Here is a 22,301-nt window from a genome sequence, read left to right as displayed (position 1 = left end):
CTCGAGCATGAGACAGAAAGTCCCGCTTGAGCGTCAATTATTCTGCTCGAGCGGACATCAAAACAGTGCAAAGTACTGGGAGCACAAATTTCACGCTCGAGCGCCAGTCACCCCGCTCGAGCGTGAGTTCAAAATCTGGAATTCCTAGATTTGAACCTCAAGCTCAAATTCAACTTTTAAAACATAAATTTCGATCCTCTTGGGCTAGTTTGCTGGAAAACACATCAAAACTCATAGTTTAACATGATTCAAAGCTCAATTGTAAAATCAAAGCCCCAAGGGAAGATCAATTCAACTCAATTTTCAACCAATTTTCATGAACATAAATCAAACATAACATGCATGAATTTAAACCATTTCAAAGCTTCAATTTCATGCTCTGATGAGCCAATTCTTCCAAGGACAAGATGAAATCATGGACTTAAACACAATATGAACATGCATATAACATTTTACCATGAAATCAACTCACAACTCAACAATTCAAACATGCATGCATGTAATGAGCTCCAATTCAACATTATTGAACCAATTCTTGGCTTAACTTTTTAAACTACCATGATCCATGCTAAAAAGAACTTAATATACACGATAAGGAGGATGAAATTCATACTTAGGTTCCTCAATTACAAGTCTAGAGGCTCAATATGCAAGAATCCTTCAATCTCTACAAGACTCTAAGCCAAATTGTGAAAAACTCAAGCTTTCTCTACCTCTCACTCTCTCAAGTCGGCAAGAACAAGAAATGGACTGATGAAATGTTTTGTTGAAGTGTTGTGAGGCTCAAATGTAGTCTAGGTAGTGAGCCACTCATGTGGCAAAATGGTAATTAAAGCCAATATATGTAATTTATCAATATTCAACCTAATTTAATCGTACCAAATCACATTTTAACTGAATATGCCATAAAATTACATTAATTCTAACGATCACAAACCATCAATCAATTTCAGATTCGGCCGTCGATAAGGCCTTCAATTCGCAATTTAAACACAAAGGCATGAACAGATAATCAAACAACCAACAGATAGACATACAATTAAATAGATATACTTAATCAATTCAGTTCCAGATTTCAGTCAATCAGTTCAGTACTTCAATCACTTCAGTTACCAATCATAATCAGTCTCAGTTTAGCAGTAATCAGTGGTTAATCGGTAAACAGTGACGAGGGTTGTTACACATAGTGACACACCAAGATCCCAACCAGGTTGGCACCAAGATGCACACCAAATCATCTGCTAGCACTACCTCTAAGCTCCAAGTTGGTGAATAACTAACATACAGAGCAAACGTACAAGAAAACACAAAAACAACCCCAAAACTAGCAACCTATAGAATCAAACCAATGACAAATCACCCCTATCAACCTATAATCTCCACCCAGCAAACAGCAACAGTGGCAAAGCCCACACTTCAACCCATAACAGATCACAAACAGCAGCAAAAGTGCAAAAAAAAGAAAAAAAAGAAAAAGAACCAAATGGCAAAAATTAGCAGCAATCTAACTAAACCCAGCATAGCCAGCAACACCTCCACCTTATCAGCATTGAATTGAATTGAAACAAGAACTGAAACCAGCAGAATGCCATCTACCACCACTTCAATCAAGCTATGATCCTATCAAGATTATTGACAATGTCCTCCACTAAATATTGCAAACATGTAGAACTTTGCTTACTCCATATTGCTACCCTTATTTTCACCAACTCAGCTAATTCAAGCCCATCAACATTCTTTTCGTGAAAAAGGCACTCATTCTTAGCCTTCCAAACTGACTACATAACAGCTAGGGGAACAACTTTTTCTTAATATTTATAATATCATACTAATACTCAATTATATATTTCGTATTATACCTACAAATTTACCACTGGCATCGTGATTGTGCAATGCACGATCAGCTCAAAACTAGTTTATATATATAACTTATAGTGTGATGCTGAGGCCTTGAAATGCCTCGAATTTTTATTTATTTATTTATTTTTGGGCTGTGTTGGTTTGATTTTCTTTTTTTTTTGTTACAAGGGTGATTATGTGTATGGGTATGCTAAAAAAATAGACATCTCGTACCAACTCAGTCTGTGTCGTTTGATAAGGTGAGTGAGTTAGATTAGACTGGTTTGGTGATAAAATTGATTGATTAGTTAACTAATCAATCAATTTTATTTATTTAACTAATCAATCAATTTTATCATCAAACCAGTCTAACCCAACTCACTCACCTTATTAAACGACACTGGCTAAGTTAATGCGAGATGTCTAATTTTTTAGTACTCCCCTACATATAACTACCTTTCTAAAAAAAAAATCAAACCAAACCAAATCAAACTAATACAATAAAAAATTAAAAAAATAAAACATGATTCACCACTTTCAGACCCTCATTAACATCACCGCATTCATCTTTTGCTCTACGTAGAATGGCCAAGCAATTAGAGGTACACCATGCACAATACTCTCCAGTGTCAAGTTCCACCTGCAGTGAGTCAAAAATCCACCTGTGGCACAGTGGTTTAGCACGTCAATCTGCGGTGCCCATGACAGCACCGCCAGGCCTCAACCTTGTCTCCCCTCCAAGAACCCTTTTGGCAAGAAACTCAAAGGATCATTTTGGCTTTGTGCATTGAAAAAAGCAGCACTAGCAGACTTGTCACTAAGGCTTCTCACAACCCACAAAAATCTTTGGCCACTCAGTTCCAAACCCAATGCTAGCTCATTGAGTTGGTTATGAGAGAGAGTCCTACCACTTCCAAATGATACAAACAAAACTGAATTACTTGGTTGACCATCTAACCATTACAAACACTTAGACTAGTCCAACCCATCACTCGAATAAACTTGGATGACCGGTCCAATTGGATAAACCGGTGGCTTGTCTGGTTCTTCAGCATGCAAAGCTTTTATAGCTTCATCTTTCATGTCTACGAAGCTATTCACAATTATGCCCTCGGCTGAACAAAACTGCTTTACATTGCTAATCAGCTTCTTGTATGCGTTGGCTGATTGGTCTTGAACCGGTTCAGGGAGATCTTTACCCTGAATCGGTACACAACCAGGGAGTTGTACCGGTTCAGGTAAGTCTCTGTACTCAACTGTAACCGTCTCATCGAGTTTTTGTAAATTGAGGCAAAATAGCAAGCCATGGTCGGGGAAGGGAAGAACAAGTAAGGTGAGATGCCGAATTCCTTGGCTATGTCGATGGCAGCAATGCCGAATGTATCAATGATGAGAGAAACCAAACGGGTAGTGGTGGTTAGTGAAGATAAAATGCTTTTGAGGGAAGGGAGAAAGAGAGAGCAATGGTGAGAAAGATTTGGGATTGGGAAGTAGCATTGAGAGGGTCAATGGGTAGGTCAAGGGGTGAGAGGAAAATGTTTTTTCGGTTTTGGTGGCAGAAAAATCGAAGTCTAGATCCTTCTACCACGCCTTCCTGTGGCGTTCCCTGCCATTGTTCAAAACGATGTCGGTTTTTTTTTTTTTTTTTTTCATTTGCTTGAACCCTAACCCATTGAGAGAAGCAGAAGTGAAATGGAGTAGCAGGCGCAAGCACGGTGAATCGGCTATGACTGAGGCAGCGACGAGGTCTTGCAATATTTATTCTCACCTAGTATTGCAAATTACTAGCTATCTCGAGCAGCAAAATTGATGGAAATTCAAAACCCATTTTGGTTCTTTACTTATTGAATCACAATGATTTGTCAAACAACAAATCCAAACAGACCTTTATAGTAAAACAACAAGGGTTCTTTCTGTGTCTCCGTGTGTGTGTTTCAGAGAGGAAGGGAATGAGAATTGTCAATCATTTTCGGTTGGAAAGGAAAAATGTAGAAATCAGACGGAAAAGAGCAATCTTTCTCCACAGACCAATGTCGAATTCTAATTTTCTAGGAAGTAAGTAGAAATAAGAGAGGAGAGCAATCTCTCTCTCTCTGTCTCTCTGTCTCTCTGTCTCTCTGTCTCTCTCTCTCTTTAAAAGTAAAAAGAAGAGAAATCTCACCATATGGTCCTTTATTGAATCATACCCAAGAACAACATCCGCCAAGTATAAACACCACAAAGAAAAGAAAAGAAAATAATCATTGAGAAAATATAGAAATTATACAAGTATAAATAACTGATTTCACAAATGGGACATACCATATTTATCAAGAAGAACAAGGGAGACAACGGTAGCACCCCAGTTGGTGAGCTTGAGAGAGAAATCCCCTCTCTTCAGCTCATAAATCCCAACATCTAGCTTTGATTTTGAACAATTTGCAAAAACCCAAACATCAATAATTATTAAGCAGAACAATACAGAGATTTTAGATATTTATTTATTTTTTCTTTCTTTCTTTCTTTTGGTTCAAAGGAATGGTGTGAAATGAAAAATGATAAGTGAATGGGTTTGTATTGAGAGGGTAATTTGTGTAGCCAAATTAGGCCAAGCTAGATTGGAGTGGTGGTCAAAGATGTTTGACAGAACTAGTAAATGCTCATATATTTGGACATAGCTACGGGACCTAGCTATGAGACCTAGCTATGGGATTTAGCTATGAGACCTAGCTATGGGACCTAGCTATGGGATTTAACTACGGGACCTAGTTGCAGGACCTAGCTACGGGGTTTAGCTACGGGACCTAGCTATGGGATTTAGCTATGGAACCTAGCTACAGGGCCTAGCTATGGGACCTGGCTATAGGACCTAGCTACGGGACCTTGCTATGGGACCTAGCTATGGGATTTAGCTATAGGACCTAACTACGGGGTTTAGCTACGAGACTTAGCTACGAGACCTAGCTACGAGGCCTAGCTACGAGACTGAGCTATGGGGCCTAGCTAAGAGACCGAGCCATGGGACATGGCTACTTCCTAGTGGTGGTCAACGCTAAGGCCGTGCTACCTAGCAAGGTAGTCAAACAAAGAGGAGAACCGAGCTATGAGGAGTGCCGAGCTATGAGGAGAGCCATGCAATGTTAGCTTTCACGGTGCTACATGTTGTATAGTTAAGCCATTGGCGGACAGAGTAGAGGTAGTTTGATTGGACGGCAAAAAGTAGAGCAAAGACTTGTGCCATCTCACTCGGCTTGCAGTGAGGAGGATGTTCTAAGGATAAGCATTATCCTTAGGTATGAGACTCTTGGGAGGACTCTGCTAAGGAGAGTTAGAGTCCTGTTAGGACAGTGCCACGTTGAATCTATAAAAGCTCATGATAGAACTTGTGGACAGGTATCACAATTTTTATTCTCAAATACATAGAGCTTTTGTGTCTATTGTCTATTTGCTGACTTAGGCATCGGGGAGGTTTCCGACACATACTCGCCAGCTAGCTCACGTTTGTGTTTTCAGGTAATAAAGCGACGACATTTGAAGGAGTGCAAACTTGATCAACAGGATTATACGAAAAGATTATTTCGTGCTCGAACAATTGGCGTTGTTTGTGGGAAGACAGAAAAAGAACAAACCTTTTGATTGAGTTTTCTCTTTAGTTGAAATCTATGGCGCACAATGAAGACTTACCACATTCTGTTATTAATGGGCAAACCCCGGAAGGGGGTGAGAGGCGCGGAGGTTTACCTTTTATCTCGCCTATGGCAAAATTAGATCTCCAGTGATGGAACCTACGGAGAGACACACGAGAAAGATGGGGCTCAAGTCCTCATCACTCTCAGAGCCTTGACAGGCAGAAGCGGAGGATGAATCCTCAGGTTTTGAAAGATTGTGTTATGGAGTAAGACGAATTGATATGAAGGATGACAACAGACATGGTGACGATGAAGCGCCAGATAAAAGGCAAAGGGGTAGCAACAGAAGAAGGGCACACTCTTACCACTTAGAAGATCGTGACATGCAAGTCACACTGTTACAAGCTGAAAGTAGAAGCCTCAGGTCAGGTGATACACAATTAAGGACTTCTAAGACTCGTTACTCTAGGTCTGAGAGAACGAGGACTGAAAGGTCTTACATGGAGAGAAGCAGTTATCGGCCCTCGCATTCGCACCAAAAGACATCTAGGCACACGGAGTTGCCTAGATCGGTGGACCTGTGGACAATGCTTGAGGAAAAGGCTCAAAAGAGAGAAGACACTCAGGCTTGCGACCATTGCAGAGTCTCTGCACTACAACAGTTGGCTCCTAGAACACATGGGAGTGTCGAGGTTGGAATGCCAGGGTCGCGCCTTGCCTATGAACCAGCAGAAAAAGCGTTAGCAAGGTTGCAGAGCTCGCCGTTTGTTTTGGCGATAGAGAACGCACCATTACCCTCAAGCTTCCACCAGCCTAAATTCACTACTTATGAGGGGAAGTCTGACCCCTACATGTACTTTCGCCACTTTCGCTAGGTTATGGCTGTGTATCGGCGAAACGAGGCTCTAATATGTATCATGTTTCCTTCTAGCCTTGGTGACCTGGGTTTAACATGATTTGAAAGATTGCCAGAAGGTAGTATAACTTCATGGGCGCAACTAGCAGAGACATTTGTGACCAGATTCAGAATGAACACCAAGATGCCAGTGGAGATTGACCAGCTTCTCTCCATAGACATGGACGAGAAGGAAACATTGATGTCTTACAATAACCAGTATTGGGAGACTTTTGATTAGATTGGAGATTGTCCCGCAAACCTAGTTATTGCACAGTACAAGCGGGGTCTGCTAGTGGGTCATAAGTTGAGGGATTCAATGACAATGACGTCGCCCCTTACTATGGAAGCCATGATGGAAAGAGTGCACCGACACATCTGGGTAAAGGAAGATGGGGTGCGCACCAAGGCAGAGTCTGGCACAACATCAATACTGGACAAAAAGCCTTTTGCGAGAGTTAACACGGTCGACAAGTAGGACCGACCTCGCAAAAGTCTTGCCCAACTGGGGGCAAAATAGGTTGGCAGGTTTGACCAACTCTTTCTAACAAACCTTTGCACGACTGGGGCAGAAGAAGGTTGGCAAATTTGACTAACAAAGCTTTTTACACTCTTTAGCCGAGATAAGAATCTAGGCTAAAAAAGGTTGGCAGGTTTGACCAACAAAACTTTTTGCACTCTTTAGCCGAGATAAAGATCTAGGCTAAAGAAGATTGGCAGATTTGACCAACACTTTTTTCATTCTTCAGCCGAGATAAGGATCTAGACTCAAGAAGGTTGACAGGTTTGACCAACATTTTTTTCATTTTTCAGCCAAGATAAGGATCTAGGCTCAAGAAGGTTGGCAGGTTTGACCAACACTTTTTTCATTCTTTAGCCGAGATAAGGATCTAGGTTCAAGAAGGTTGGCAAGTTTGACTAACACTTCATTCTTCAGTCGAGATAAGGATCTAGGAAATAAGGATCTAGACTCAAGAAGGTTGGCAGGTTTGACTAACACTTCATTCTTCAGTCGAGATAAGGATCTAGGCTCAAGAAGGTTAGCAGGTTTGGCTAACTCTTTTTTTATTCTTCAGCCGAGATAAGGATCTAGGCTCAAGAAAGTTGGGAGGTTTGACCAACACTTTTTTCCTTTAGCAGAGATAAGGATCTAGGCTGAGGAAGGTTGTCAGGTTTGACCAACACTTTTTTCCTTTAGCCGAGATAAAGATCTAAGCTCAGGAAGGTTGGCAGGTTTGACCAACAATTTTTTCCTCTAGTCGAGATAAGAATCTAGGCTCAGGATGATTGACAGGTTTGACCAACACTTTTTCATTCTTTAGCCGAGATGAGTATCTAGGCTCAAGAAGGTTGGCAGGATTGACCAACACATTGTTGCACTCTTTAGCCGAGATGAGGATCTAGGGTAAAGAAGGTTGGCAGGTTTGATCAATACATTTTTTGAATTTTTAGCCGAGATAAGAAAGTTGGCAGGTTTGGCCAACAACTTTTTGCACTATTTGACTGAGATGACAGTTATCTCAGTCAACGCAGGGTTGGTAAGTTTGACCAATATATATATATATATATATTTTAAACTCCTAAATCAAGGTGACTATCTCAGTTGAAGAATGTTGGCAGGTGTGACCAATATTTTGCGCTCTTTGACCGAGATGGTTATCTCAACCGAAGAAAGATGGCAGGTGTGACCAACTTTTAGCACTCCTTGACTGAGATGGTTATCTCGGCCAAAGAAAGTTGGTAGGTGTGAACAACTTTTTGAAATCTTTATCGAGCTGGTTAGCTCGACAAAGTAGGATTGGCAAGATTGTCTAGCTATAAGAAATCTATGATTGAGCAATTTTGGTGAGCCCAGTTAGATGGAGCAAAGTAGCTCGGCTGGATAGAGTAATCCCAATCATGCACTACAGATGGAATTAAGGGACAATTGAGAGGGTAATTTGTGTAGCCAAATTGAGCCGAGCTAAGTTGGAGTGGCGGTCAAAGATGTTTGACCGAACTAGTAAATGCCCATATATTTGGACCTAACTACGGGACCTAGCTATGAGATTTAGCTATGGGACCTCGCTATGAGACCTAGCTACAAGATTTAGCTATGGGATTTAACTACGAGACCTAGCTATGGGATTTAGCTATTGGACCTAGCTACGGGACCTAGCTATGGGATTTAGCTACAGGACCTAGCTATGGGACCTAGCTATAGGACCTAGCTATAGGACATAGCCACGGGACCTAGCTACGGGGCCTAGCTATGGGGCCTAGCTATGGGACCTAGCTATAGGACCTAGCTGCGGGACCTTGCTTTGGGACCTAGCTACGAGACCTAATTATGGGATTTAGCTACGGGACCTAGCTACGGGGTTTAGCTACGAGACCTAGCTACGAGGCCTAGCTACAGGACCAAGCTATGGGGCCTAGCTAAGAGACCGAGCCACGGGACTTGCCTACTTCCTAGTGGTGGTCAATGCTAAGGCTGTGCTAGCTAGCAAGGTAGTCAAACAGAGAGGAGAACCGAGCTATGAGGAGTGCCGAGCTATGAGGACAGCCATGCAATGTTAGCTTTCACGGTGCTGCGTGTTGTATGGTTAAGCCATTGGCGGACAGAGTAGAGGTAGTTTGGTTAGACGGCAAAAAGTCGAGCAAAGACTTGTGCCATTTCACTGGGCTTGCAGCGAGGAGGGTGTTCTAAGCATAAACATTATCCTTCAGTATGAGACTCCTGGGAGGACTCTGCTAAGGAGAGTTAGAGTCTTATTAGGACTGTACTACGTTGAATCTATAAAAGCTTATGACAGAACTTATGGACAGGTATCACTATTCTTATTCTCAAATACACAAAACTTTTGTGTCTATTGTTTATTTGCTGACTTAGGCATCGGAGAGGTTTCCGACACACACCCGTCGGCTAGCTCACGTTTGTGTTTTCAGGTAACAAAGTGACGACATTTAAAGAAGTGCAAACTTGATCAACAGGATTATACAAGAAGATTACTTTGTGCTCGAACATACGGGTATAGGTATATATACATAAAGCAAGAAAAGTGAATCTAGTGCTTTTAATTTTGAAGCAGCTATGAAAAGAGAGGCTTATCCAGAAAATTGGTACAACCATTTATGCAATTTCTGTTTAAAATTCATTCATTCAATCGTCGTGTCGTCATCTTCCCTCTTCATCTCCTCTATTCATCTTTCTGGTTTGAGAGTTTAGTGAAAAGAAAAGGGGAGGAAAGTCAAAATGCCAAAAAAAAAAAAAAAAAAAAGTTTCAAACCGTCCTCATTTTGGCCCACGGCAGGTATCACTGCAAGGAATAACGACAGATGGTCTGGACTTGAAAAATAGTGGCGGTGGATGAGTTGCTTGGCAAATTCTTGTGTAACTAACTATGTTGTGGTGAGTTTGGTTGTATGAGATAAGAATTGATTGATTTCTACTTATAGAACAAAGAATTGTTGTATAGTGTCTTGTCTGTTTGTTCAAATTTTGTTTTAAAATGAGGGAATTCACCCTTACACATTTTGAGTCACACCTCATCATACAAGGAGTGGTATTTCATATTTTATAAAAACAAAATTTAATCTTCTAACTTTGATTGTTATTTTCCCTTTTAAAATTGAGATTGCAGGTAAAGAGGTCTAGAAGGGGACTTTTGGGAGTAGTGAGGTAAGTGCAAACGTAATGCCAAGAATTTGGGATTAAATATTGAACCGATTAATAAAATATGATTATGTTGACTTCCATTATTTTTCACCTACTAAATAATATAGTTTACTACCATCACAATAACGTTAATTTTTTTTATTAGTTAATAATTGAATAAATTATAATAAACTCCTCGAGATTTGAAAAACATAATATAAACTTTAATATTTTAATATAAGATTTTAATTCATATATATATATATATATAACAGAAAGCACTTTACTATTTTTGTATTTTTCACAATTTATATTAATTTTAGTCTATTTAATTTTACTAAAAGAGAAGTCTATATAATTACGTTGAAATTATAAAATTTATTATATTTAATCTAAACTTCAACGGAGATCAATGTAATTTACACTTAATAATATCATATCATTATCATCCTCGATATTTATTCAAATTTTCTAATCCTTTTTTTTTTTTTTTTTTTTTATAGTTAAGCTACTGTATTATTTTTTTTGTTTCAATCAATTAATCATCTTCAGCCAAGTTTCAACGATCTCACTTTATTAAGACTCAGCTTGCAAAAACGGACAGTCTTTGGCCATGTTTCATGATCTCAAGACGATTCACTTTGTTAAAGAAGATTATCAGAAGAGACCTCAAATCTCATTTTACGGATTTGATTGATTTGTAAAAAAAATTGTTTCACTTTTTACTGAGTTAGTTAATTATAAAGGTAAATTACAAATATATTTTTGAAATTTATTAAAATTATAATTTTTTATCTCATGTTTTACAATTACAATTACTCTATTATCAAAAACATTCCTACAACTAACCTAACGGATAAAATTAAAATTATCCAAATACTCTCTAATTCCAAAATGAAATTATTATACTACTCTCACTTTCATTGACCCACTATCAAATCCCTCTCTCTACACCACCATACCACGATATTCTTCAACATTCCCCAATGACACACAATGCTTATAAACAATAATTATGGTGGTGTTGATCAATATTGACAAATGGCACTGCAATAGTTGGCAAATTGGTGTTACTAATTTAGTAAGGGCCTTGGGGCATTTTGCTAAGGTCTTGGTGCATATGCCTTGAGGTCTCACGTTCCATACATTCTAGGGCTAATTCCCAGGAGTTTGGTGCAGTGGTTGTAGAACAGCCCTCTAAATGTTAGACGACCTGTATCCAGGGCTTGGGTATGAGGTCAAATTCTGACAGCTACACTCTCTGACTAAAATGGTGTGTGCATTGTGGAATCGGTGCACATGCCAGAGGTTTGCCCCTCGTGCTACTCCGATTAACCAACATTAGGCAGTTGATTCTGAAGTCGGCGGAAAACAGGCTTAGGAAGTTTACTCGTTAACCAAAAAAGAAAATAGGAAAGGAAAATTATATATAAGTTCATTTTATGGACCTATTTTCTAATCCAATGATGTATATATAAGATAATTGATTAATAATTAGAGAATAAATGAAGAGTGAGAGTTGACTTAAATATTTAATAGAATGTAATATCATTTGGTCTAGAAAATAGATATATTTTTTTTCTTGAAAAACAATACTCAATGAGAAATTAGGGAAGTGAAATAGTAAAAAGAAAGAAAAAAATTTCATAAAGATTATAATAGGTTTGTTTTGTTTAAAAAAAAATTATTATTTCGTTATATATTTTGTTAATTTGACTTAATAATTGATTAACGTAAAAATAGACATTATAATATAATGATTGTTATAAAAACTAAAAGGGTCGTGCTAGGGAGCTTGAATCTGAGCTCCCCCGAATGCCCCGAATTTCATTTTTTTTTTCTTTTTTCAGCAGAAGGAAGAAGAAGACGGAGGGGGAGGGGGAGGAGGAGGAGGAGGAGGAGAGGGAGGGGGAGGGGGACTATAGGGGCCTAAAAAATGAGCAGGAGGCGGAGGCGGGGGGCACGGCGATCGGCGATGGCAGAGGTGACGAGCAGAGGCATGGCAATCGGCGACGGAGGCGGAGGCACGGCGATCGGCGACGGTTCTGCGACGGATCGGAGACGACGGCGACGGCGACCTCTTTCTCTCCCTCTCCCTCTCCCTCTTTCTCTCCCTCTCCCTCTCCTCCCCCTCCCCTACAGGTCGAACGAAAATGGCAGAGAAAAAAAAAAAAAAAAAGCCTAATGCCCAAAACGACGTTGTTTTGAGTATTAGGGGTATTAGGGGGCTCATTTTCGAGCTCTCAAGCATTATTCAAACTAAAATTATGTAAGATTTTAATTCTAGACAAAATTCGAGGCCTAAGATCGCCTTACTCGCGTATCATGTGGCTGGCCCTGTTGCAGCAGGGACACAACAGAGCCCAAGTTAGGATCAAACTTTTTGGCGTCTGTTAAAAAAATGAACATTTAAATAGGTATGGTTGCAGTCAAGAATATTTAAACAGGTATAATTTTATAAATAATTAAATACATATATATTAAATAGCCTGAAAGAAAAGACTCAAAAAAATAGAATGTGTGCTATCACAAAACTTATTAAAAAGTTTTTGAGTCCGTAATAGTCTCATTTTGATGATTTAAATTGTTATTATTTTATCAGATTCTTTATATATATAATACATACATAAAATTTAAGTAAATCAGAAAATCATAATTTATTTAATTCATCACATTTGTTACTGAAAAAATAAATAATTTATTTTTAACAACAAACTTGTCCAATTTTTTAGAGATGAGTATATAATAAGTTAAATGCAGCAATTTATATTTATTTTGTGATTAATACACACGAAATAGTTGACAAATAAACTATTTAAATCATTAAAATAAAATCATAATAGATCCTACAAAACTGAATAACAACCTCTAATCCAAATCAGAGGAAAGCCATCCCCTAATTCCTTCTAAGATGGCCCACACAACATGATAAACTTTTTTTATGATACATATGTTTTTCCAAAAGAAACTTGCATAATTTGGATCCAACAACTACAAATTCAGGTTTTATTCAGTGATTTGTAAATAAAAAATTAAAAAAGAAAAAAGAAAAAAAGGAAACAAACAAAACAAACAAAATGAAATTAACTGAACTTAAAAAAATCAAATAAATAAAATAAATGATTTGACTTCAAATGTTGTTTTGATTTTTCCACTTGAATGCCAAATCAGATAGTGATTTTGTAGAAGACCCTTCTTCACTCAAGACCTTCGCAGCAGCATCCTTGAGTCCCTCCATTCTCTGGCGAACCTTCTTCCCTTCTTCTCCTTTCATAAGACTTTTCACAACTTCTGCAATCTCTTCCCGTCCCACCAATCCCAATTCATGACTTTTTGGACTCAACGCCACCTTCAGACCCTCCGTTAACATCACTGCGTTCATCTTCTGCTCAGCGAAGAGTGGCCAAGCGATTAGAGGCACACCATGGACAGTACTCTCCAAAGTCGAGTTCCATCCACAGTGGGTCAAAAATCCACCGGTGGCGTGGTGGCTCAGCACCTCAATTTGCGGTGCCCACGACGGCACCACTAGGCCTCGACCTTGTGTCCTCTCCAAGAACCCTTTTGGCAAGAAGCTAATAGGGTCGTTTTGGTTATGTGCATTGAAAAATGCAGCACTAGAATTGTCACTAGGGTTTCTCACAACCCACAAAAATCTTTGGCCACTCAATTCCAAACCCAATGCTAACTCATTGAGTTGCTCATGAGAGAGAGTCCCACCACTTCCGAATGATACAAACACTACTGACCCACTTGGCTGATCATTTAACCATTTCAAACACTCGGACTCTTCTAATCCATCACTTGAACCTGTTCGGATAAGCGGTCCGACTGGATAAACTGCTGGTCTGCCCGGCTCTTCCACCAGCAACGCTTTTATGGCCCCCTCTTCCATATCCACGAAGCTATTTACAATTATGCCCTCAGCTAAACCAAATCGCTTAAAACTCCCAAGGAATACCTTGTAGGAGTTGCTTGACCGGTCTTCAACTAGGTCTGGGAGATCTCTAGCTTGAACTGGTACACAACCCGGGAATTGTACCGGTTCAGGTAGGTCTTTGTAATCTCCCGTAAACGTCTCATCTAGCTTCGGCAAATGTAGGCAAAATAGCAGTGCCATGACTGGTGACGGGAAGAACAAGTAGGGCGAAACGCCGAATTCCTTAGCTACATCGATGGCATCGATGCCGAATGGATCGACGATGAGAGAAACCAAACGGGTAGTGGTTGATAATGAAGCTAATGTGTGTCTAAGAGAGGGAAGAGATAGAGTAACTGTGAGGAAGATTTGGAAAGCAGCATCGAGGTTGTCATTGGGTAAGTGAACGGGTGGGAGGAAGATGTGGTGGATGGTTTTGGGGAGGGTTTGAAGGACTGTTTTTTGGGCTTGGGTGGGTGGTGCGGCGGAGGGGATGAGAATGGTGACAGAGAAGTGGTGGTGGAGGACGAGTTGCTTGGCGAGTTCAATGAAAGGAATGAGATGGCCCATACCTGGACTTGGTAGAAGAGCGACATGGGGTGTTTGATTCATGGTATAGAAATGCTGAGAAATTTGATTTTCTGTTGTGTTGTGTTGTGTTGTGTAGTTTTGTTGTATTGTATGGGATAAGTATTGTAAAGAATTGTTCTACAATGAATTTTGTTTTTGTTGACTTCCTATTTTAAAATTGAGAATGCAGAGAGGGTTCTAGAATGAATGGGATGTTTAGGACTAGTGAGCTAAGTGCAAACGTAAGCCTCCTAAGACAAAATAACGGATCAGAATCATTCAAAAATATAATTTTTTATATATCAAATAAATTTTTATAAAAATTATATTATATACCCACCATTATATATTCAAAATTTTATTCAAAATCATCAATTTATGATTTAAATTAATTTTATAAATATAATTTATAATACACAGTGAAATCTCAGTCATACGTTTTTTTCTTCTGGGTAAGTGTCGTCAACCTCCCGGAAGTTTTTTTTTTTGATAGAGGATCACAATCATTGAGAAAATATCAACAATTCTACAAAGAAAGAAAGATGCAATCATCTTGTTTAGTTTTGACTGATTTTTTTTTAAAATTTAAATTTTTATTTTTAGGTGTTTTTTTAATTTTGAGTGTTTTTTTTAATATTTTAATTAAATTTTTTACTTTCTAAATACGCATAACTTAGATGCACCTGAAAAATAAAATTTTTGTGAAAAAATATTTTAAAAATTCAATAAATATATATGAAAATATACTAAATTTTTATATTTTATAATATATTTTTTTTTATTTGATAATTTTTTAAAGATTTTTCCTTAAATATTATAATTTTCACTACAGGAAAAAGGAGTTTAGGCGACGTTTTTTTAGCGACGTTTTTAAAACGTCACTTTTTTTAATATTTAACGACGTTTTATAAAACGCCGCATATTTGTTTAACAAAACGATACCGTTTTGAGGCGTTGAAAAACGCCTCCAAATGCGTTGTGATTCACGCGCATGGTCTCCCCCCTTTTCAAACCCTAATTTTGAATCTGAGACTCACCTAAGACTTGGATCTCGAGCGCGCTCTCTTTCTCTAAATCTCAGAGCGATTTCGAAGCTCCACCGCTTATTCATTCTCAGAGCAAGGTAGCGAGCACCAACGAAGGTGAGCTCCACTCTCTCTCTTTCTCTCTCTCTCTCTCTCAACCCTCTCTAAACCCTTATCAGAGCGATTCAGAGATTCATCTTAGAGATTTAGAGATTCAGAGCGATTTCATCTCAGTGATTTCATCGCAGAGCGTCAGAGATTCAGATCGGTCTCCACCATCTGCACCATCGTCTGCACCATTATCTGCACCATCGTCTACTAAGGTGAGCTCCACCCCCTCTCTCTCTCTGAAGCTCTTCCTTCTCGTCGACTCGGTGGAAACTTCTTCAAGCCACGCATTCCAATCCGAGTTCAAGGTCGAAGATGATGACACCAATTCGATGCCCTCTGGTACTATTCCCCAACCCTAGACTCTCGATATATATACATATACAAATAAATGTGTGTCTGTAACCCTAGAATGCTTTAATATTTGGGTGATTTTGTAGACATTGGCTTGATTCAACACGCTGCGTGGATTGGTTTGTCTACCATCACAAGCAAGATTCTGGTGATTTTTAACGATTAAAACCACCTCAACATTTTGATTCTTCTTGCTTAATTTTTTGATGTAATTGTTATTGTTTTTCATCGCAGGGATTAATTAGGGAGATTATTGTGGCTTCAGTTTTCGGCATAGGTCCAGTGGCAACTGCATTCAAGTAACCACGCTTTTCTTTAATCATATTTCATGTAAATACTTATCACGTGTTTATTTGTATAGAGGCTAAGATCTTCGGCTCCCAAATTTCTCTGTTTCATTGTCTTTAACCACTTGTAAAGATTTGATTATGTCTTGAGATTCTCGCAAAATCCAATCATTGCGAGTATCTTAGGACACGGGGACATGGTGGGTTTAAATATTCATATGTTGTTGGGTACTCAACCACCTTCCTGCAAATTTGTCCCCCTGGTAAACTGTACTTGTGATGATGATGTTTCCAGTGTTGTTTCTGTTGAGAATGAAACCAGATTTTATTCTAGTTACATTCATTATATGTGCAATGAATTTACTCTCTGAAAATAATCGAAGTTATTGTGAGAAAATTATCTTTCAAACATGTTGAGGAGTTATTCCCTTTTACAGAAAGAAATATTCTCATAATGGTTAATTCTGTGTAAAATTTTCAGGTATGCTTATCTGCTTCCTGGTTTTTCTGCATCACTGCTGGGTGGTTAGTTTTCCTTGTAATGTTTAATGAGTTGTTTTGATTTCGGATAGTGCTTACATTCTATATAATATTATGGACAGTATCTGTCGTTTGAAGTAGAACACAAAAAAGCATTATACTTGTCAATTGTTTTGTATGCCATATTTACTTCATTTTGACCTTAATTTTATAATTTTGACCTTAATAATGATTATACATTAAGATAGAACTGTAACAAAAAAATTAAAAAGTAAACCAGTAGTTTTTGATGGGTGCACTATAATGGGTGTGGAATTAGCAACTCCCTCCCACTCCATGGGACTTTACATGATCTACCAACAAGTCAAACAACAGTTACTTTCAAAGCGATTTAGCGCCATAATTGTAATTTCTTCAACCACCCATTTTCCATATCATCCTCCTCCTCACGAATAAAACACTCAAATTACAAATAAATAAATAAAATTAATAAAAAGGCACCAACTGTAATTTTTGTTTTTGACAGAAGGCACACGTCTCTGATCTGAGAGAGCCTGAACAGGGCACCACCACCCAATTGATTAGATTAGTGTTTCTCATTTTCTCTGTACAAACCACATACACCTACTAGGTATGCAAGTTAATTAGCTTCAATTTAAAAATCAATCAATACCTTTATTCAAATTCATTTGTGATTTGTTGGCGTTCCATCTTTCTGCATAATCATTGGGATCCTGTCAGGGATATATGTTAATATATGTCATTGGAATGAACCAAGAATGGACTTTACTTTCTTGGTTGATGTATTGATCTGCTCAAATACCAACACGTCATGTAATCTTCCTAATAGAACTGTACTGCACCTTACCTTGTAAAATAAACCAATTTCTCACTGGTTTAGAAAACAAAAAACCAAAGCAAAGAAAGAAGAAAGAAAACAAATAATCAATGTTCAACCAATACCATGAATCCATGATGATGAATAAGTAAGATTGTTTCACGATGAACCAGGACAGGTAGTCCAACAATTAAGAATGTGAATTTTAGAATGAGTTAACCTTTAAAAACACAATCAATACTTATAATTTGTAAGTAATTGTAAGTATTCAGAGTTTATATAATTGATGTGTAGCACAAAAATTTGTGAACTTGGGGGCTTGACATGAGTTTATAATTGATGGGTTATTGTGTGTGTGTGTGTGTAAGCAGGGAAAATTGAATAAGAAATAAGGGGAAAATGTCTGCAACTGTGAAGGACATGGTGATGAGGTTGACAAGTCATGTAGCTGCTAAAAGAGTGGTACTGTTGAAGCACAAGTATGTAGATCACACTCAGATTGATTTTCTTAGAGGGAATAATTACCGTAAAGCGTCGGTTCATTTGAACCGGTCGTGCAGTCGAGTTCAGCTCGCTCGCTGTCAGGAAGTATTGCAATTCAGTGCAAATGGATTCACCAACCTCAAGCCCGAGAAAGGAAAGCGACAGCTTGGAAGCTGGTCCAGATCACAAGCCATCCTAACCCCGGTTTTAGACCCGACTCCAACCATGAAGAAGGTATGCATTCTAACTATTTGAAATATTATTAGTAATGCCTTTTTATTTTTTTATACAACCAAGTGTCCGGATTTACTTGCGTATAGCTTGACTAGATATCATGTTGAGCTTTAGCATCAAATTAGGCTAATATCATTTATTGGCTTCGTTGGACTTGCAGTAGCTATAGTTGTTCTGTTTGTCCTTTTGAGAAGGTAATTGCAATCTTAGTTGTTGAGTTCTCTCCTCAATTCTCTATTTCTCTCTAAAAAACAAAGTTTGGACTGGTAAAACTTATAAATTGGAGTATCCGCAGATACTTTACTGGACATACCAAAAACACAGATGGAACTCCTCAATTCAAGGCTGGTCATACTAAAGTTTGGTACTGCCATAGATGGAGTTATTAAGATTTTCACTGTTGCAGTATGTGCCGTTTTACAGACATAATTTGTAATTAGTATATATTCATATATAGTTATTTTGAGTATTTTACTAATACCTGAAGGAATTTTAGGTCACTATTGTGGTTGTTGCAGTGCCTGAAGGGCTTCCCTTAGTCGCTACCTTAACGTAAGTTTGACCTTCTTCCAGTCATTTTGTTGTCATTCTAATTTTATTAACTCATTTCAATTGATCAAAAATATTGTCAAGTATCTGGAGTTGGTTGAGCAAAATTGGTGTTAGGTAGAGCTTATCTTTTCTTGCCACTCTCTTTTTGAAGTTTATTGGAGGACATGTTGTTGATTCCTAGTTTTTCCATGTTTTCTTCTAAGTTACTTTAGTCCTTGTAGCATCTTCAAGTTTGACAGCATCATTGCTTACTGGGGCCATCATTAGTTTTGCTGCATATTTCCTGCTCATTCCAGTCTCTTTTTTACTATCTAGTTCAAAGATTATGCTTCTTTAATTTCTTAAAGTGCATTCCCGTACCTGTATTACAGCCTTGCCTACTCAATGAGGAAAATGATGTCAGACAAGGCCTTGGTATGTGCGATTTATCTTTTCTTTGAGTCGCTACATATGATATTGATATTCATACATACACACATAAAAGTACATGTTTAAATGTTTCACAAATATTGAACTTCAGGTCAGGAGGCTTTCTGCCTGTGAAACCATGGGCTCTGCTACTACCATTTGCAGTGACAAAACTGGGACCTTAACGTTAAATCAGGTGGGTTAAATGCTGTTACTTTGGAAACATCTAGTGCTCAATATTCCAATTCCATTGACCTATTCATAGTTTGATTTTCTGGTCATTGAGTTCTTTAATTTTTTAATGCACTTGAAGAAAGATCTTTGCCTCTTTAATCTTCTACTTCATCAGTGTATTACTTTGATTCTTTAACATGACAAAAGTAGGAAAGGTCCTAGGAGGATTATAATCAAATCAGATATTCTTATGCCTCACTGGTTTAAGTGGAAGCCAAAGTTAAGTGAATATTTAAACATTTTGTTTTGTTTTGTTTTATGTATTTACTTGTATATTATTTGATTTTTTCATATAGTTGTTGAACAAGTCACCCAGAAAGTAGTATGGTTGGACTCACAGAGCTGATATCAAATTTTCCGAGTCAGTGGAAAAGATCACGTGCTCAACCATTTGAGCATTCCAGCAGCTTATTTCACTCACCCAGAAATTAGTATGGTTGGACTCACAGAGCTGATATCAAATTTTCCAATTCCCATACCAAACCCACAAATAGAATAAAATAAATAAAAAGATTCTCTTAACCTTCTTGTTCTCTATAACGCCAGCCTTGTAATCCGGGGAAACTAACAGATTCTCTTCTCCATATGTTATTGATTAATTTATTTTGAAAAGTGACTCGACAATTTTCATGTTGCTGCATAACTGCTTTGTGTTTGTTTTCTTCTTTCTCATTGTCAGTAGTGTAGGCGAGCCTATAAATCCTTGTGCATGGAGGTTACAAGCTCTACTTTTGTTGCTGGATTACATTTTTGAACACAAGAAGTATGACACGTTTTCTTTTTCATCTTAACAGGTGGTTTTTCAATATAGTTGGAGATTTGAGATGCCCCATATCTGACACTTGGTGGCAAACAGAGACAGGTGGCTTTATGGTAGGTTTTTCCCTCCCTTCTTCTCGGTATATCTGCTGGCTCCTGAAACAATTTCTTTTCTACATATTACTATGTTCTAGAGTCGATAAAATATATATGGGAAACTACTGAACTCAATCACTTGCTGCAAGGATTATAATCTAGGAATTGACTCAATGATCAGATCATAGATTTTAAGTTCAAAACCCTTGCTCAGTCCCAATTTGACCGGAATAGATCTACTAATTCTTTGGTTCCAAGTAGTAGGACGTATCTTGAACTAAAAATACACCCTAAAAGCTAAAAAAAAAGGTTTTTATTTCTCATCTGGGGTAACAACTATTGTAATTGCAACACAATTCCCCCTGTTGCTTCCAGATTACTCCTTTACCTGGATATGTAATATGGTTTTCTTTTTCACATTTATTATTCATGGCTTGACTTTTCATGTTGTAAATTGCTAGTTTAGATGAATTCAAGTTTCTTTTTTTCTTGGAATAGTAGCCATCAAGCTAAGGTATTTGATTCAAAAGCAGGGGCAGAACTTCTTGACATAATTCTCAAGAAGGTATTAGTTCATATTATGTTTTAGGGCCTTGTTAATATGTGTCTTCAGTGCACATATGTTTGTATGATTTTGATTGTACAAGCATAGTATGTATCCTCAGCAGTTGATTCATCTCAGTTGTGAACTACCACACTTTATGAGATCAAGGAGAGCATACAGCCCATAAAAATAGTTACTTATAATTAGAATTCTTATTTTGTTGTGAAATGTTTATTCTAATCAAAAAAATATTTTTTCTTTTTCTTTTCCTTTTACGTTATTTTGTATAATTTTTACTTGTAGCCTCTTGCCTGGATTCGAGTTCATGAATACTCTCTCGTGTGAAATTGATCATACGTTGAAGAAATTGTTGGCAATTTTTGCAATTTTTTTAGAAAGAATGGTGTTTGCCGAATTGGAGAGCATCAGATGGTGCCATCAATTATTTTTTTTATTGTCAATTAAAGGTCTAAATTTGTTCATCATAGACCTGTTCAACATTGGCCCAGATTTTTGGTTGGATTCAAATTTGAATTTGTATGTGATGGCAAATCTCAATTTGATAAGGTTATACACATTTTAAAAGAAAAAAATATGTTAAAGACCCCTCAGAAGTCTTGTCTAATTTGATGAGTGGGAGTTAGATCTAATGGCCTCTAAATTTGTTTATGCTATGAGAGCATTATTTATTTAATTTTACATGATTCTCATGTGTCTATATTGTCTTTGGGTTTGCCATTTTCTTTATATGTATTTATTTAGTGCTTCTTGGTATGTGATAAAATCTTCTTGTTAGTGCTTCTTCAAGTTTTAAGTACTGTTTATACGTATTGGGTACAAATTCTTCAATTTGTATTTATTTTGGTAAATCTGATTGCAGTTTATGTTCTGATGCAGGCATGTAGACCAGTGAAGATTACAACTTTAATGCTAAGACATGATTGTTGGATATATGTTAGTTTGTGGTTAATGTTAAGGCATGATTTTTAGATATATGTTAGTTTGTGGTTAATGTTAAAACATGATTTCTGGATTTTGGATATGTTAATTTTGTGGGTAATGGTGATTGGATATTAATTGAATGAGAAAGTGAATTAATGCTTCATTACAACTATTTGAATGGGAGCTATTATTTTATATTAGTGCTATTACAGGTATTTTTTTAGTTCAATCAAATAAAATTAGCACAATTTCAAAAAAAAAAAAGAGATATGACGGCGTTTCTACAAATGCCTCTTAAACCATACTTACTAACTGTTTATGTGTAAAAAAAGATATGAAGGCGTTTTTTTAAAACGTCGCTAAATATGGTCAGTGACGTCAGCGTGCGTTTGGTAGGACATTTAGCGGCGTTTTTAAAAACGCCGCCTATACTAATATCACGACGTTTTTAAAACGCCATAAAGCTATAGCGACGGCCGCGTCCTCGGC

General features: G+C 37.6%; 1 protein-coding gene and 2 pseudogenes across 2 annotated transcripts; 1 reads left to right on the top strand and 2 right to left on the bottom strand.

Annotated features, from left to right (window-relative positions):
* Positions 1-1,192: 1,192 nt before the first annotated feature.
* On the bottom strand, positions 1,193-6,525 carry LOC145819334 (hydroquinone glucosyltransferase pseudogene; annotated as a pseudogene).
* A 6,439-nt stretch (positions 6,526-12,964) lies between these two features.
* On the bottom strand, positions 12,965-14,676 carry LOC145820517 (hydroquinone glucosyltransferase pseudogene; annotated as a pseudogene). The gene has a single exon (XR_014362214.1). The product of XR_014362214.1 is annotated as a hydroquinone glucosyltransferase pseudogene (transcript).
* A 3,266-nt stretch (positions 14,677-17,942) lies between these two features.
* LOC114258122 (calcium-transporting ATPase 8, plasma membrane-type-like) lies at positions 17,943-22,062 on the top strand. The gene is made up of 7 exons (XM_082913641.1): positions 17,943-18,277; positions 18,438-18,471; positions 18,573-18,682; positions 18,774-18,829; positions 19,201-19,243; positions 19,350-19,433; positions 21,768-22,062. The coding sequence occupies exons 3-7, from the start codon at positions 18,602-18,604 to the stop codon at positions 21,858-21,860; spliced, it is 357 nt and encodes a 118-aa protein (XP_082769767.1). The 5' UTR covers positions 17,943-18,277; positions 18,438-18,471; positions 18,573-18,601; the 3' UTR covers positions 21,861-22,062.
* Positions 22,063-22,301: the final 239 nt, after the last annotated feature.

This window comes from Camellia sinensis, chromosome 2, assembly GCF_055761805.1.
Source record: "Camellia sinensis isolate YWXY chromosome 2, ASM5576180v1, whole genome shotgun sequence".
Taxonomy (NCBI): Eukaryota; Viridiplantae; Streptophyta; class Magnoliopsida; order Ericales; family Theaceae; genus Camellia; species Camellia sinensis.
The sequence above is the reverse complement of the archived record's forward strand: the minus strand, read 5'-3'. Positions and strand labels throughout refer to the sequence as shown.

Bases quoted from the DNA above. Each gene is read 5' to 3' on its own strand.
- LOC114258122 (XM_082913641.1), top strand. From the start codon at position 18,602: ATGGAACTCCTCAATTCAAGGCTGGTCATACTAAAGTTTGGTACTGCC. The intron at 18,683-18,773 runs GTATGTGCCGTT...AAGGAATTTTAG, and splicing joins TTAAGATTTTCACTGTTGCA to GTCACTATTGTGGTTGTTGC. The intron at 19,244-19,349 runs GTATGTGCGATT...ATTGAACTTCAG, and splicing joins TGATGTCAGACAAGGCCTTG to GTCAGGAGGCTTTCTGCCTG.